We start from the raw sequence: 16,019 nt of genomic DNA, 5'->3' as shown, positions 1-16,019 counted from the left end.
GAAATGGTTGAACATTAACCATTTCCTTTTGGTACAATGACTCTGTGTATTCCTTCCATCTTTTCTTGATGCATTCTGCATCATTCAATAATTTGCCCATAGAATCTTTCAATAATGAAAGTCGAGGCTTGAATTTTTTCTTCAGTTCCCCCAGCTTGAGGGTGGCATAGGACTGACCAATGTTTTGTTCTACTGTGGTCAATATCAGATGGAACAAACTTGGTGGCACCTAACAATAACAACATTCCAAACAAAATGTGTTTACACATGTCTCTGTGATCAGTGGATGGCTGCAGATAAGTTCTCTCAGCAATGCAATTGGCTTAATCTCATTGGTGGTGTTGTCAAGTACCGTCAAATTGGTTCCAACTCATAGCAACCCTGTATGGAGTTTCCAAGGAACAACTGGTGAGCCTGAATTGCCAATCTTGTGGTTCAAACCAAACATGCAGTCCAGTGCATTAACCCTCAGTGCTACACCAGGACTCCCTTAGGCTCATAATGACCCTGTATAGGGTTTCCAAGGAGCGTCAGGTGAACTTGAACCACTGACCTTCTGGTTCAATCCAACTGCAGTCCAACACATTTAGCCCACTGCCCCACACCAGGACTCCTTAGTCTCATTAGGTTGCCTTTTTCTTAAAAGGTCCAATCAAAACAGTGACTTCCGAAGGAATCCGCTAGGTCAGTTATGGCTATTGTTTGGGGGACTTCTGGTCCTGTGGGTTAATACGCTGAACTGCAAGGTCACTTTGAACCACAAGGTCAACAGTTCAAGCTCACCAGCCACTCCTTGGAAACCCTATACAGGGTCGCTATGCGTCAGTACCGACTCGATGGCAGTTAATAACAAACAACAATCCTGATAAACTTTTTGAAGGGCACAGGATAATCACAAGGCTTATTATAATCAAGTTTTAAGAAAATTGAAAACTGCACTGGTAAAAAAAGGCCAGGAAAGTTGGGTCCAGGAATTTTTTGCAACCACAACAATGTAGCTGCTCATTCTTCAGTGTAGCAAGGGCTGTCTTATGAAAATTTCATACAGCCCTGATCTAGCCCTTCGAACTTCTGTTCCTCAAACTCAACAACATTGAAAAGGAATATGATTTGAAGCCTTCAAGGATGTCACGATTACCTCTCTGACATAGTACAAATCAAAGAGTACAGAGTTCTTCAGGGAAGGTTTAGAGAGAAACACTACTTTCAGAAGTTTATAGACCTAAATGGAGATTGTTTTGAGAAACAGTAGCTTCACATTTTGAAGTTTTTTGTTTAATAAAGGGTTCTGTGAATTTATAGCAATACTTTTGTAACTTAACTTTCATATAAGAGTTCCTATGTGAGTCATGAACAAAATTTATGCAAACAAAAATTACATCCATGATGGAACTGAGAAGCTACAATTTCCAGATCCTCTAGTTGAGGCTGTGTGCTTCATTGTTGTAGTTGTTGAAAGCCGTCAAGTTGGTTTCAGTCCATAGTGACCCTGTACAGGGTTTCCGAGGGGCAGCCGGTGACGTTGAATCGCCGACTTTATGATTCAAACCAATCCTGTGTACTTCATAGCAACTATATAAGATTAATTCTTTCATGTGTCCAAGTCCCTTTGTGTTTGCTTGTATACATCAATTATTGTTGTTGTTGTTGTTGTTAAGTAACATCGAGTCGGTTCTGAACCATAGCAACCTTGTATATGGTTTCCGAGAAGTAGTTGGTGTGTTTGCGCCACTAACCTGGGGTTAGCAGTCTAGTGCTTATCCTACAGCACCACACCAGATCAAATTACTCAGAGATAAAGTATGCTAGGAAAACCTGAGTGTGAGTCAGGGTCCCCTGTCTCAGTTCTACCAGTATCTATTAGTGTGACCTTGGGAAGACTTCTGTATCCTTAGGCCTAGTATTCATTTGAATACAAGAGACTGACATACATTCTTCCTGCAGTCTCCCCTTGCTTTAAAATTCTGTGGTTTTAAATTGGATACATTTTGAATATGCACATGACTCTAGGCATAAGATTACTCTTAGAGCTGTGAACAAAGCACATACCTTCATTTACTGAATTCCCATTTCATCAGAGAAACATGTCTGGAGCTAGTGCTCAAATTATAACTTAAATTTTTTGCCAACTTGTTTTATTCTAGCATCAATTTGGTATCTGAATATGTTTTAGATCTCTAAATACAGTAGGAGTTCATTGAATTATTGTAATGATGATTTTATTTGTATACCTAAAAAACAAAGTTCTTTGTTCTAAAGGTAAATGGTCCCAAAGATAGCTGCAAGACTATCTCATCCCATATGTTCTTTTTTATACAGAATTTATTTTATTTTTGTTGTTGTTATTATACACAGCATGACATACACCAATTCAACCATTTCTATATGTACATTTCAGTGATGCTGATTACATTCTTCGAGTTTTGCAACCACCCTCACCTTCCTTGACCAAGTTGTTTTTCACCTAACCTCACTTTGCCCTAAGTTTCCTAATTCTTCAATTGCTGTTGTCAAATTGATTCCATATAGATAAATCTTTTAAAAAGTACACAATGATCAATCTATAGATTCAACACAATCCAATAAAATTCCCAACAGCCTTCTTTACAGAAAGAGAAAAGCAATCCTCAACTTTATATGGGATGGCAAGAAGCCCTAAAAAGCTAAATAAACGTTGAAAGAGAAGAACAAAGAAAAGGACTAACACTTCCTGATTTTAAAACCTACTATACAGCCACAGTAATTAAAACAGCCTGGTGCTGGCAAAACAACAGACGCTTAGATCAATGGAACAGAATTGAGAGTCCAGAAATAAACCCACACATCTATGGTTAACTGATTTTTGACAAGGGTATCCATTCAATGGAGGGTAGGGGGAAGTCTCTTCAATAAAATTGGACTTTCAACATCCAGAAAAATAAAGCAGGATTTGTGCCTCACACCACACACGAAAACAGTTCAAATGAGTTAAGAACCTAAATGTGAATACTAAAACCATAAAATTCTTAGACGGTAAAGCAGGACAAACGCAATTAGGGAGGCCTAGCTTTTAACAATGCATTATCTGATATATATAAAGAGAGAGACGTTTATATCAAAGAAACAGCTCACAATCGTAGAGGTGGGAGAGTCCCAAGACCGCCTCTCATGAACCAAAATGAGCAGGCAGGTCCAGCAGGCAAACAGTAGAGCAGGACACTGGCTCAAGTCCAAAGAACCAGAAGTTGGAGAATGACCAGATGCAAGATCCAGACCCAGCAGAAAAGTAATCAAGCTTTGCCTGAGTGTCCATTATATTGGAAACAGGTCACACTTCCAAGGAAACATTCTTTCAATTGATTGGCTGCTCCTAGCAAGTCATCAGAGTTAACTACAGGTGTATTCAATCTTACCATGGTAACAACTACATCTCAACCACCAAGTCACTGGGAATCCCAACCCAGTCAAGTTGACACAAAACCTTAACTATCACAGACAAAAATAGACATTTCACAAAAGAGAACATGTAAGTGACCCCCAAACACACGGAAAGAGATCGGAATCATTAGCTAACAACGAGATACAAACCACAATGAGATACCATTTTATATGCATGTGAAAGTTGGGCAATGAATAAGGAAGACCATAGAAGAATTGATGCATTTAAGTTATGGTGTTGGAGAAGAATACTGAAAGTACCCTTGACTGCCAGAAGAACAAGCAAATGTATGTTGGAAGAAGTAGGGCCAGAATACTCCTTACAAGCTAGGATGGCTTCATCTCTTATACTTTGGACATGTTACCAGGAGAGATCAAACCCTGAAGAAGGTCATCATGCTTGGTAAAGTGTTGTTGTTGTTGTTAAGTGCCGTCGAGTCGGTTCTGACCCATAGCGACCCTGTACAGGGTTTCCAAGGGTGTAAATCCTTACAGGAGTAGAAAGCCTCATCTTTCTCCCTCGGAGCGGCTGGTAGTTTCGAACCACTGACCTTAAGGTTCGCAGCCCAATTCGTACCCACTAAGCTACCAGAGCTCCTTTGGTAAAGTGTAGGGTCAGCAAAAAAGGAAGACCCCCATGGAGATAGATTAACACATTGGCAGCAACACTATGCTCAAACATAGCAACTGTGAGAATGAGGCAGTATCTCCTTTTGTTGTGCATAGCATAGGGCCACTATGAGTAGGAACCAGCTGGACAGCAGCAAACACAAGATGGCTAACCCTACCCTTATTGCCAGCTAGTAGATTCCAATTCATAGCAACCCTATAAAGACTGTCGATCTTTATGGGCACAGACAAGCTCATCTTTCTCCCACAAAATGTCTGGTGGTTTCAACTTCCAATTTTATGGTTAACAGCCCAGTACTTATCCTACAATAACAAATGTTGGTGAGATTCTGGGGGAAACTGGAGCCCTGGTGGGATGCAAAATGGTATAGCCACAGTGTGGCAGTTTCTCAAAAAACTAAAAACAGATCTACTACATACCACATGACCCAGTTATTCTACTCTTAGATATATACCCAAAAGACTTGAAAGCAGAGACTCAAGAAGACACTTGTATACCAATGTTCACTGCAGCACTATTCACAATAAACAAAAGGTAAAAACAACCTAAATGTCCATCAACAGATGAATGAATAAGCAAAATGTGGCACATGTATACAATATAGAATACTACTCAGTAAGAGAAATGAAGTCTCGATACATATGGATGAAGCTTGAAGACATTATGCTAAGGGAAATAAGTTGATCACAAAAGGGCAAATATTGCATAATCTCACTTGTATAAAAAGAATTTTCAAACAGGCAAATGTATAGAGACTAAAGTTTCTTAGTGGTTACCAGGGATAGAAGGAAGGTGGAAAGGGCATAGGGGCATTAATGATGATGGAAATATCACAATGATTAACGGTATGGTTGTACTGCCAATTATTTAATAAACTATACATTAAAGTTACTGCAATTTCTGCCAATAAGTTATACACCTATAAAAAGTGGATCAGCAAAATTTGTACGCTAGCTATATTTACAACACATACAAATACAAAAAAAGAGCATCTGTTAAAGGTTGCAAATCCCGTTCCTCCCACCCCATCCCCCTCCCCCCCCAAAAAAAACTTCCTGGAATTGGTTCCCTGGTTTGGAGACTTATTCATGATTGCATGGGGCAGTCCAGTGAACTGCTTCTATTCTATCTTCTGAACTTCAGGTGTGGATCATCACTGGACTGCGAGCCACAGGTTGGTAGTTCAAACCCAACAGCTGCTCCTCAGAAACCCTATACAGGGTCACTAGGAGTTAAAATCAACTCAATGACACTTAACAACAACAACAACTCTATCTTCTACTTCATTGCATAGCGCCTGGGGTGCTAAAAGCTTGCAAGCAGCCATCCTGTTGTAGTGCTGTCAATTTAAACTACAAGCTCGGTGGTTCAATCTCACCAGTCCCTCCTTGGAAACCCTAAACAGGGCCATTATGAGTCAGAACCAACTCGATAGTGCTTAACAACAACAAAATTTACCTGGAGCAATGGAAGAAGAAGAAAATTGAGGAGTAGGACAAGGAAGAGAAATGTGTGGCTATTTGCCTCCACGGAACAACTTCCTCCTTTGCCATGAGACCAGAAGAAAACCAGAAAGAAGTTGGATGGTGCCCAGCGACCATTACTGAACACCTGAATCACAGAGTCTATAGAAGAATCCTGATCAAGAGAAAGAAATGCAAAACAGAATTTCAAATTTTCATGAATTCCAGCCTAGAGCCATGAAGGTTGGATAAATACATGAACCCTTCCCCTGAGATAATCAATCTTTAAACCATACACCAAAAATAGTCTCTGAAGGTCTTCTAAAAACTGAGTGATAGTTTAGCTAGTCAAAAAAGGTCTTGAGCATTATGCTCTTTCAAAAACTAGATACATGGGATCAAATTGATAAGTTTAATGTAAATGGTTACATAGGAATCTTAGAGGGCATTGAGTTTATGTTAAAGAGAGAGGAACAACTCAGGAAAGGAGGTTGAGAATGTTTGTACAACTTGAAGAACATTATCAGTGTCATTATATGATACATAAAGAAACTGCTGAACTAGTGTATGTTTTGCTGTGCATATTCTCAACACAACACGAACATTATTATTATTTTTTTGTAAAGAGCACAATGTTCATGGCAGACATTCTTTACTAGTTAATAAACTATTGTTTGTTTTCCCCCACTTGCCTGTCAGTTGTACTGTGGTGGCTTCTGTGTTGCTGTGATGCTGGAAGCTATGCCACGGGTGTTTTAAATATCAGCAGGGTCACCCACTGTGGACAGTTTTCAGCTGAGCTTCCAAAAACAGACAAAGAAGAGAGATGTGCTACTTCTGAATATTGTCACTGAAACACAGTGGGGCACTGTCAGCACCAGAACTCTGAATACTGAAACATGATGAAGAACACCAGAATATTGTCATATATAGTGCAAGAAGATGAGAGCCACAGATTGCATGGCACTCAAAATACAACTGGGGAAGAGCTGCCTCATCAAAGTAGAGTTGACCATAATGATGCAAATAGAGTAAAGCCTTCAGGACCTTCATTTGTTGATAGGGCACAACTAGAAATGAAGAGAAACAGCTGAAAACATCCATTAATAATCCGAACATGGAATGTACAAAGTATGAACGTAGGAAAATTGGAAATTGTCCAAAATGAAATGGAATGATACCGTAGGCATTAGTGAGCTGAAATGGACTGGTTTTCGCTGTACTGAATCTGACAATCACATGGTTTACTATGCCAAGACCGGCAAATTGAAGAGGAATGGCATTGCATTCATCATAAAAAAAGTATGAAGATCTTTCTTGAAGTACAACGCTGTCTGTGATAGGATAACATCCATATGTGTACAAGGAAGACCATGATTATTCAAATTTACACACCAACCAATAAAGTCAGTGATGATGAAACTCAAGAATTATACCATCTTCAATCTGAAATTGATCAAATATGCACTCAAGATGTATTAATAATTCCTGGTGATTGGATTGCAAAGGTTGGAAACCAAGAGGAAGGATCAGCAGTTGAAAAACATGACCTTGGTGATAGAATCAATGATGGTGATCACATGATAGAATTTTGCAGGACCAATTACATCTTCAATTGCAAATACCTTTTTTAAACAACATAAAAGACGACCTCACCAGATGGAATACACAGGAATCAAATTGACTACATCTGTGGTAGAAAAGCTCCATATCATCAGCCAAAACAAGGCCAGGGGCAGACTGCAGAACAGACCATCAATTGCTTATATGCAAGCTCAGGCTGAAGGTGACGAAAATTAAAACACAGACACAAGAGCCAAAATATGAACTTGAACAGATCCCACCTGAATTTAGAGATCATGTGAAGAACAAATCTAATGCATTAGACCTAACTATTGAAGACTAGAAGACTTGTGGGATGACATCAAGATTATACAGGAAGAAAGCAAAAGATCATTAAGAAAACAAAAAAGGAAAAGACCAAAATGGATGTCAGAAGAAACTCTGAAACTTGTTCTCCAGTGTAGAGATGCTAAAGCAAATGGAAGAAATGAGAAGGTAAAAGAGCTGAATAGAAAACTTTAAAGGCCCGCTTGAGAAGACAAAGTAAAATATTATAACAAAATGTGCAAAGACGTGGAGTTAGAAAATCAAAAGGGAAGACTATGCTCAGCATTTCTCAAGTTGAGAGAACTGAAGAAAAAGTCAATCCTAGACTTAACAATATTGAAGGATTCTGTGGGCAAAATATTGAATGATAAGAAAGCATCAAAAGAAGATGGAGGAATACGCAGTCACTGTATCAAAAAGAAATGGTCAATGTTCACCCATTTCAAGAAGTAGTATATGATCAAGAGCCAATGATCCTGAAGGAAAAAGTCTAAGGTGCACTGAAGATATTGGCAAAGACCAAGGCACTGGGAATTGAGGGAATATAAATTGAAATCTTTCAACAAACTGATGCAGCAGTGGAGGCATTCTCTCATCTATGCCAAGAAATTTGGAAGACAACTGCCTGGCCAACTTGGAAGAAATCCAAATTTGTGCCCATTCCCAAGAGAGGTGACCTAATGGAATGAGGAAGTTATCAGACAACATCATTAATATCGCATGCAAGTAAAATTTTGCTAAAGATAATACAAAAACGGCTGAAACCATACATTGACAGAGAACTTCCTGAATTTCAAGCTGGATTCAGAAGACGACGTGGAATGAGGGTTATCATTGCTGACGTCACATGGATCTTGGCTAAAAGCAGAAAATACCTGTGCTTTATCAACTACACAAAGTTTTCAATTATGTGGATCACGACAGGCTATGGACAACACTGCAGAGAATGAGTATTCTGGAACACTTGATTGTGCTCTTGGGGAACCTGTACATAGACCAAGAAGCAGTAGTTGGAACAGAACAAGGGGACACTGAATGGTTTAAAATTATGAAAGTTGTGTAACAGGGTTGTATTCTTTCACCATACTTATTCAATCTGTATGCTGAGCATGCATAATCTGAGAAACTGGATTATACGAAGAAAAACATGGCATCAGGATCAGAGGAAGACTCATTAACAATCTGCGATATGCAGATGATGCAACCTTGTTTGTTGAAAGCAAAGAGATCTTAAAATACTGATGAAGATTAAAGAACACAGTATGGGTTGCACCTCAACGTAAAGAAAACAAAAATCCTCACCACTGGCCCAATAAATAACATCTATAAATGGAAAAAAGATTGAAGTTGTCAAAGATTTCATTTTGCACAATATCAACCATCAACACTCATGGAAGTTGTTGTTGTTGTCAAGTGCCGTCGAGTCGATTCTGACCCATAGCAACCCTGTACAAGGTTTCCAAGTGGTGAACTTGAACCGCTGACCTTGCAGTTCAAACGGCTTTGCAGTCTGGTGCATTAACCCAGAGCGCCACACCAGGACTCCATAGAAGTAGCAATCAAGAAATCAAATGACACTATGCAATCCAGGAGCCGAGGTCTCTGGAACCATCAAGGGAGAACAGTGGAGTGCAAGACCCTACCCAGAGAAGCAGTGACGCCAGAGATGAAGGCAGAGACGATGATGTGGAGAGATGGAGCGGCTGGGGACTCTAGACTCAGAGAGGGAGAGGGACTGTGTGCTGATGACCAGGGGCAGGCTTGCAGGGTACACCCTTTGGTTGGTTGATGATGCATGGATGGGATTGTAACCATGGCAATGAAGCGATATACGACAGGATTAATGTAAAGCTAACGTTTTCCCATGCAAACTATCACATAATTCACAATAAAACATTATTTTTAAAAAAAAGAAAGAAATCAAATGACATATTGCACTGGCCAAATCTGCTGTGCAAGACCTTTTTAAAGTGTTCAAGAGCAAAGATGTCAGTTTGAGGACTAAAGTGTGCTTGACCCAAACCATGGCATTTTCAATAATCTCATATGCATGTGCAAGTTGGGCAGTGAATAAGGAAGACCATAGAAGAATCGATGCTTTTGAGTTATGGTTTTGAAGGAGAATATTTAAAGTACCATGGGCTGCCAAAAGAACAAACAAATCTGTATTGGAAGAAATAGTCAGAATGCCCCTTAGAAACCAGGACGGCCAGACTTCGTCTCTCATATTTCTGACATATTATGAGGAGAGACCAGTCCCTGGATAAGGACATCACGTTTGGTAAAGTGGAGGGTCAGAGAAAAAAAGGAAGACCCCCAAAAGAGATGGGTAGGCACCATGGCAGCAGCCATGTACTCAGGAGTAGCAAAGATTTTATAAGGTTGGAGCAAAACCGGGCAGTGTTTCATTCTGTTGTGCACAGGGTTGCTATGATTCGATAGTGATTCGATAGGTCCATAGTGATTCGATGGCACCTAACAACGACAACATTTTTGAGTTTTAAAAAGATTTCAAGGTATATTTTTTGTTTAGGGTTTAAAGATTATCTCACAATAGTTTCAAAGGGTTCATCATGCCTTCATGGGTGCAAGAAATCTGGATATCATGAAAATTTGCATACCTATTCTGCCTGTGTCCCCTTTAGATCAGGATACTTCTACACAATCTTTGATAAAAATATTCAGTAATGGTAATCAGGCACTATCAGGTCTTCCAGTCTCATAACAAAGGGTTGGTAAACAGCCACACATTCCATTTCCTTCTAGTCTTCCTGACTCTCCTTCCTCTGTTACTGAAATTGAAGAGAGACTAATGCTGGTCCCTGAATGCCTGTTTACAAACTTTTAAGGTCCCCAGCCCTATACAATGAAGTAGGTGGTACAACAGAAGCACTAAGCATGTTATTAGACCATTTAACTGGGCTGTCCCATGAAATCATGACCCTAACAAAGAACCAAATCCCAAGTGGTGTTTGTTTATATATCATATGTTCTTTTGCAATGAATGTGACCATGCCACACTCCAACTAAAGATAGCATTTGTTTTCCCTCCTCCTGAAAGTGAGCTGGCCTTGTCACTTATTTTGACCAAGACACTGCAACAAATGCCATATAGCTTCTGGATCTGGTTTTTCGGAGATCAATAGCTTTCTACCTTTATTTATTGCAATATTCCTTCTTGGAATTCAGCCACCATGCTGTGAGGAAGTTCCAGCAACCATGCTGAGAGGTCCATGTGGGAAAAACCTGTGCCAACAGCTCTAGTTGAGTTCTCAACAGACAGCACCAACTGCCTTCCACATGTGTGTGGCTATTTTGGACCTTCCAGACATCCAATGTTCCGCTAACATCCTGTGAAACAAAATTGGTCAGCTCACAGAATCATGAAAAAGAATAAAATGTTGTTATTTTAAGCTATGAAGTTTAAGGAATTTTTTTTTTAATTCAACAACAGATAACTGAAACAAAGGGTATAATACTGGAGCAGAACTCCAAGATAGTTCTGTCAATTGTTTTATTAGAACAAAATCCTCCATCCAGTTATACCTTCATTCACTCAAAAAACCAAATTCCACATCTGCTATGAGTCCTTAGGTAGTACGTTAGAAGCTGAGGACACAAAGACATCAAACACAGAAACGTTCCTACCCTCCTGGAACATATTATCTGACTGGAGAGACAGTTATTAACAGAGAAATCTAAGTACATGCTAAATTATAATAGTAGTGATTCTATTGAGAACTGATCCAAGGTGCTCTGGGAGCCCCTCAGTGGGGAACTGATCTTATCAGGGAAGTTAGAAAAGGTTTTGATGAGGAAGTGAAGACTGAATTTAGGTCTCAAGGAAAATCACAAGTTAACAAGGCAGAGAGGATAGCACAAGTCCTCCACACAGAGGGCTTTAGCATATGCAAAGGTTCTATACCAAGAGAAAAGCAGTGTGTTCAAGTTCTGTGTTCAGAGCTTAGAGATCACGGCTCAAGATGAGGCTACAAGGCAGGTAGGAGCCAAACCATGTAAAACCTTACAGTCTTTATAAGGGCAGAACTTAACAAGGAAAGTCAACAAATTAGCCCCACTCTAATCAGATATCATCTCACAATCCCAGTAGGGAAAGGACTAACCTGGAGTACTCAATAAACTGTATGTACAGAGACATTCACAGGTATTTTAATGCTGAACTCCCATTAGCACTTCATTCCTTGTTACATTTCACTGTATTATAGGCATACATCTCGGTCCATACCGGATTATAAAATCTTTTAGTGCAGTGTGCTGTTTTACTCATCTTTTCATTCCTTCCACACAACGTTTTGCACAGTGTTAGGCAAACAACCAAAGCTTAATAAGTGTTTCCTAACTTGAAACCCTGAATAAATAATCTGTTGATAAATAGTCTGTCAGAAGTGATTTCCTGGGAGAAAATTCTACAATCTCCCTTAGAAAGCCATTCCAATGATGACAACATTCTTACATCTTCTTCCCTTTACAATTTTCACTAATTCTTGAATTTCCTCCTCAATTAAAACCAAGACCACTCACTCCATCACATTTCCAAAGAGTGCCTTTGTGTACACTCTGAAGGTCATGACTGGGTCACCCCTAGCTTTCTCCGCTTTCAGTGCAAAATACTTAATCTTCTCATCTTTCCTCAAAGAAACCATTTAGTTGCTCCTTGGATTTGTTCCCAAACCTCCATATCCCTCCTTTACTGTGCAGGCCAGCAATCTAGAAGACCAGGAAACAAGGTCAGTGATGCCTGGGGGACTCCCAGGAGCAGCCCTCACGGCACAGGCAGGTCATCTTTCTTAGTTGGCTTATTTTCAAGCAAATTTAACATATGCATGTGGATGTAAATGATGAACATTATGTGTACATATTGTTGTTGTTGTTAAAGATCATCGTCGAGTCCCTTTCAACTTATAGTGACCCTGTATAGGGTTTCCAAGGAGCAGCTGGTAGGTTTGAACCACTGACCTTGAAGTTGACAGTTCAGTGTTTATCCTACAGTGTCACATGTACATACACAAGTTCTGAAACATTTTACCAGCTCAAAGAACTAAGGTTGTTTTATTGGGTGAGTTTTACAGACTGCCCTCTGTCCTCCACCACCAATCTAGCATTCCTCTTCTGATGTTTGTTTTCAATGAATTCTTTTCCTCCATATATTTATAAATGATAGATCAGAGAAATGAGCAGCATTATTTTTAAGTGGTAGTCCCAGTATGTTCTTTCTGTGTAAAGGTATCCACAAAAACTGCAAAGGCAATAAAAAACTCTATTACATCAATGTATCAAGAATCCAAATATCAATAAATCATCAGTCATTCTACAAATGATGAGTCTGTATTAACATGAAAAGCTGATGTGATTTTTTAAAATACTGTAGGCATTTGGTTTGTGAAAAAATCAATTTTATTTCATAAGACACTGTCAAATTTTATTTGTAATCATTTTTCATCTCTTGAAAAATTCCTGCTATTTATTATAGTCATTATAGACATATATTTACACTGTGTCATTTAAATGAACTGTAAAGTGTTTATTATTTTTGTGCAGAAAAACAGGAATATATGTAAATAGTCTCTTTAGTGAGCTAATTCTCTTATTTTAGCATTCTTCTATTCAAAAAACACAATTACAATAAACTCCTAAATATAAATAGCCTATTGTATTAAACCAACAGATCCCAGTTTCAGCAAGACTTACGAAATATATCTGTCCTAGAAATCTACATTGGTTTAACTTACTCCCAAATTATTTAGTATGTAATACTTTAAAAAAAAAATTAAATCAGTACTAAGCAACACACTTTGCAAAGGATTTCTACACACATTATCTCAATTATTGATTGGTATAAACAGTGAACAGTATAAAAATATTAGAGCGAATGCTGTTTTGCTTTGGTTTAAAAAGAGCATTAGTGAAGTCATGGTTAGATGAACTCAAAAGTGTTAGTCAAACAACTCATAGAATTCACTACTGTATAATCAGGATTTCCAAGAATTTACAGCAAAATAGGCACCTACAAAAGGAATACCAGCAAGACCCTCAACATTTGTAAAACTCAGTTCTTTTTTAATAGACGCCTTTGCCTTGTTGTTGTTGAGTGCCCTCCAGTAGGACTCATATTGACCCTGTATAGGGTTTCCAAGGAGTGGCTGGTGAGTGAGTTTGAACCTCTGACCTTGAGATTCAAACCAAATTTTGGTCCAGTACTTATCCTACAGCGCCACACCAGTACTCCTTTGCCTTACGAAATATTAAATTATATAAGCACTTCAAGGGGGGATAGAATGTGCTTTTAGATTGAATCCAAAATGTGTTTACTTTAATAATGCAATGCATAGTGCTCTCTGAATTAAAGAGTAGTAGTAATCATTTCTGTCTCTGGAGAAAATAAAATTCTGCATAATAAATGTTATTTAAATCCACTTTATGGACCCTTTAGGAGGGATATGGGTCCAATTTTTGTCTAATATCCACTCGTTGTTGGCAATCTGTTTAAACTGATTATACAACTGGTTAGAAGTCCACACAACACTTTGAATCACCTTAAAAGAACTTCCCAAGGTCATTCCAGTAATCCACAGTGAACGTGGAGAGTGTGATGCCCTGCCAGGTCACCCCTAATGCACACACCTCAACAGCATCTGCTCTAAAGAGCGATGAAGGTTATTCACTCTAGACATTCAGCAGCTAAGGTGAGTTTCATTTACAGTACAAGGACCGTAAGAAAACTGAGGACCATCTTCCTATGACAAGGTGAAAGGCACCCAAGCATTCAGCACAAGCGGTGATCTTGAGCAAAAACAACATGCACAACAAACTAGGCGGAAGGAAACAACCATTAAGAAAATAATAATATTGTAGCACCCAGGGACCGAGTGCCGGCCTTTACTTATTTATTTCTCTTTAACTAGATCCCAAATTACGAGAATTAAAGGGACGAAAGATGCAATCTTAAAGTGAGACCAAACTTTCTACTCGAAGTGTCTTTCTTTTGGCCAGAGCTTGGAAATGTTTCCCAAGACCCAGAAAAAAAAGAAGATTCAAAGTACGACAAAATAGAACCCCTAACTGTCCGCCCAGATCAAAGTCAAGTTATAAGACTTAGAGATGGTTTCTCCAAGCATCGAAGTTGCAGCCACACGTATTTCCAGCTCTCAACTTCAACGTCCCTGACCAACCAGGTCCCCACCGACTTGTATCCACAAGCACTGGGGCGAACTAACTTCTTCCGGCGGCGCGGAAATGTCTGGACCCAAGATTTCCTTACCAGGACGCAGAGCTAAGTGGGAGAGAGCGGAGTGCCAGCCTGGGACAGGAAAGAGGCGGCGCGCGCGGGCACGCGACACGTCCCTTCCCACATTGGGGGCTGCCCTCAGCTCTGGACCCCTGCGCCACGCATTTGACCACCTCCTCGCGCCCGCTCCCCTACCTGTCTCAAGATGAAACTGGTCGAAGTGGTGCTGCCATCGGATCTTTTCAGCCTGCTCCTCCGGGTCGTTGTGCCTCGGGCCACCTGAACTCAACACACGGGGCCAGAGAAAAGCCGGTGAGGACGGCAGCAGGCTACTGGGCTACCACCCCGGGCTAGAGTCTGCCTCCGGACCAGCTCCTCGGGGTCCCGCAGCGCCCGCACCCAAATCTCCACGGTGCCCTCCCAAAACAGACCCCACCCCCCAACCACCCACTCCAAGCCTCGACAGGTGAAAAGATGCTCGGGAAGAGCAGCCTGAGAACACCCACCACATCCATTAACAAAGGCTCTCCGGGTACGGGGTCCGAGTCCCCGGCATCGGTTAGGGGAGGCTGCGGGCTCCGGAGTGGGAGCGCAGAGACTCCGACTAAGGTGAGGAGGAGGAGGACTGAGAGAAGGAGAAGGAGGAGAAAGGGGCATGGAGGAGGGGTGGGGAGAGCAGGGCGGGCGACTCCCGGGACTGAGGGCCCCCGCGTGCAGGGCAGGAAGGCGGAGCGCTCTCGGGCTGCGGTGGAGGGGTGAGAAGGAGGAGGAGGAGGGGGCGGTACCTGTGAGGTGGGGGAGTGCGGCCCGTCAGCGGTCCCGTTCTTGGCGTAGGAGGAGGACATGGTTCACAGCTTCATGGCCCACCCGGGCTAGGTGGGTGGAGGGCGGGCTAGCCCCCGGGATACTCCGATGCGGGAAGGAGGCGGAGGGCAGCAGGACTTCCCCACCCGCGTCGGGACCCGTGCTGGCTCCCGGATTCCCTGACCGCACTTCGGAGCGCGCAGCACCTAAAGCGGCAGAGGCGCTGCTCGGGATTGCTTAGCGGGTCCGGGAGGGGGCTTCTCCGAATCTCGTCTACCGGAGCCGATTGGGAGAAGCGCTCTCCCACCTAGCGAGAGCCTTACATCAGAGCTTTCCAGCGGATGAAGGGAGGGAAAAATCTGGAATGGGGGTGGGAGGATTAAAATAGTCTGCACAGTTTAAAATGAGACAAAGGTGGCACGGTTCATGAATCAGGACTTTGGGGAGGGAAGCTGGTGCAGTGTGGCGGGGAGTGGGAAGACTGGTGTGTGTGTATGTGTGTATGCTGAACTGAAATTTGAAAAGGACAAGAGCTGAAGCTTCCTTCTGCGACTTCGCTCATCAGTTC

At 41.1% G+C, this 16,019-nt stretch overlaps 1 protein-coding gene across 3 annotated transcripts in view; it reads right to left on the bottom strand.

Annotated features, from left to right (window-relative positions):
• The window catches only part of CACNB4 (calcium channel, voltage-dependent, beta 4 subunit), a 416,418-nt gene extending 400,641 nt beyond the window's left edge, over positions 1-15,777 (bottom strand). The window contains exons 1-3 of one of the 3 annotated variants that reach the window (XM_006834541.1): positions 15,694-15,777; positions 15,433-15,554; positions 14,843-14,926 (exon numbers count right to left, since the gene is read on the bottom strand). In XM_006834541.1, the coding sequence (XP_006834604.1) occupies positions 14,843-14,926; positions 15,433-15,492 (144 nt within the window). In that variant the 5' untranslated portion in view covers positions 15,493-15,554; positions 15,694-15,777. Of the gene's footprint in view, positions 1-14,842; positions 14,927-15,153; positions 15,220-15,432; positions 15,555-15,693 lie in introns of those variants that run through there. The other 2 variants (XM_006834544.1, XM_006834542.1) reach the window with 2 other exon arrangements.
• Positions 15,778-16,019: the final 242 nt, after the last annotated feature.

Source organism: Chrysochloris asiatica, unplaced genomic scaffold, assembly GCF_000296735.1.
Source record: "Chrysochloris asiatica unplaced genomic scaffold, ChrAsi1.0 scaffold00012, whole genome shotgun sequence".
Taxonomy (NCBI): Eukaryota; Metazoa; Chordata; class Mammalia; order Afrosoricida; family Chrysochloridae; genus Chrysochloris; species Chrysochloris asiatica.
This window is presented reverse-complemented; position numbering and strand designations above follow the sequence as displayed.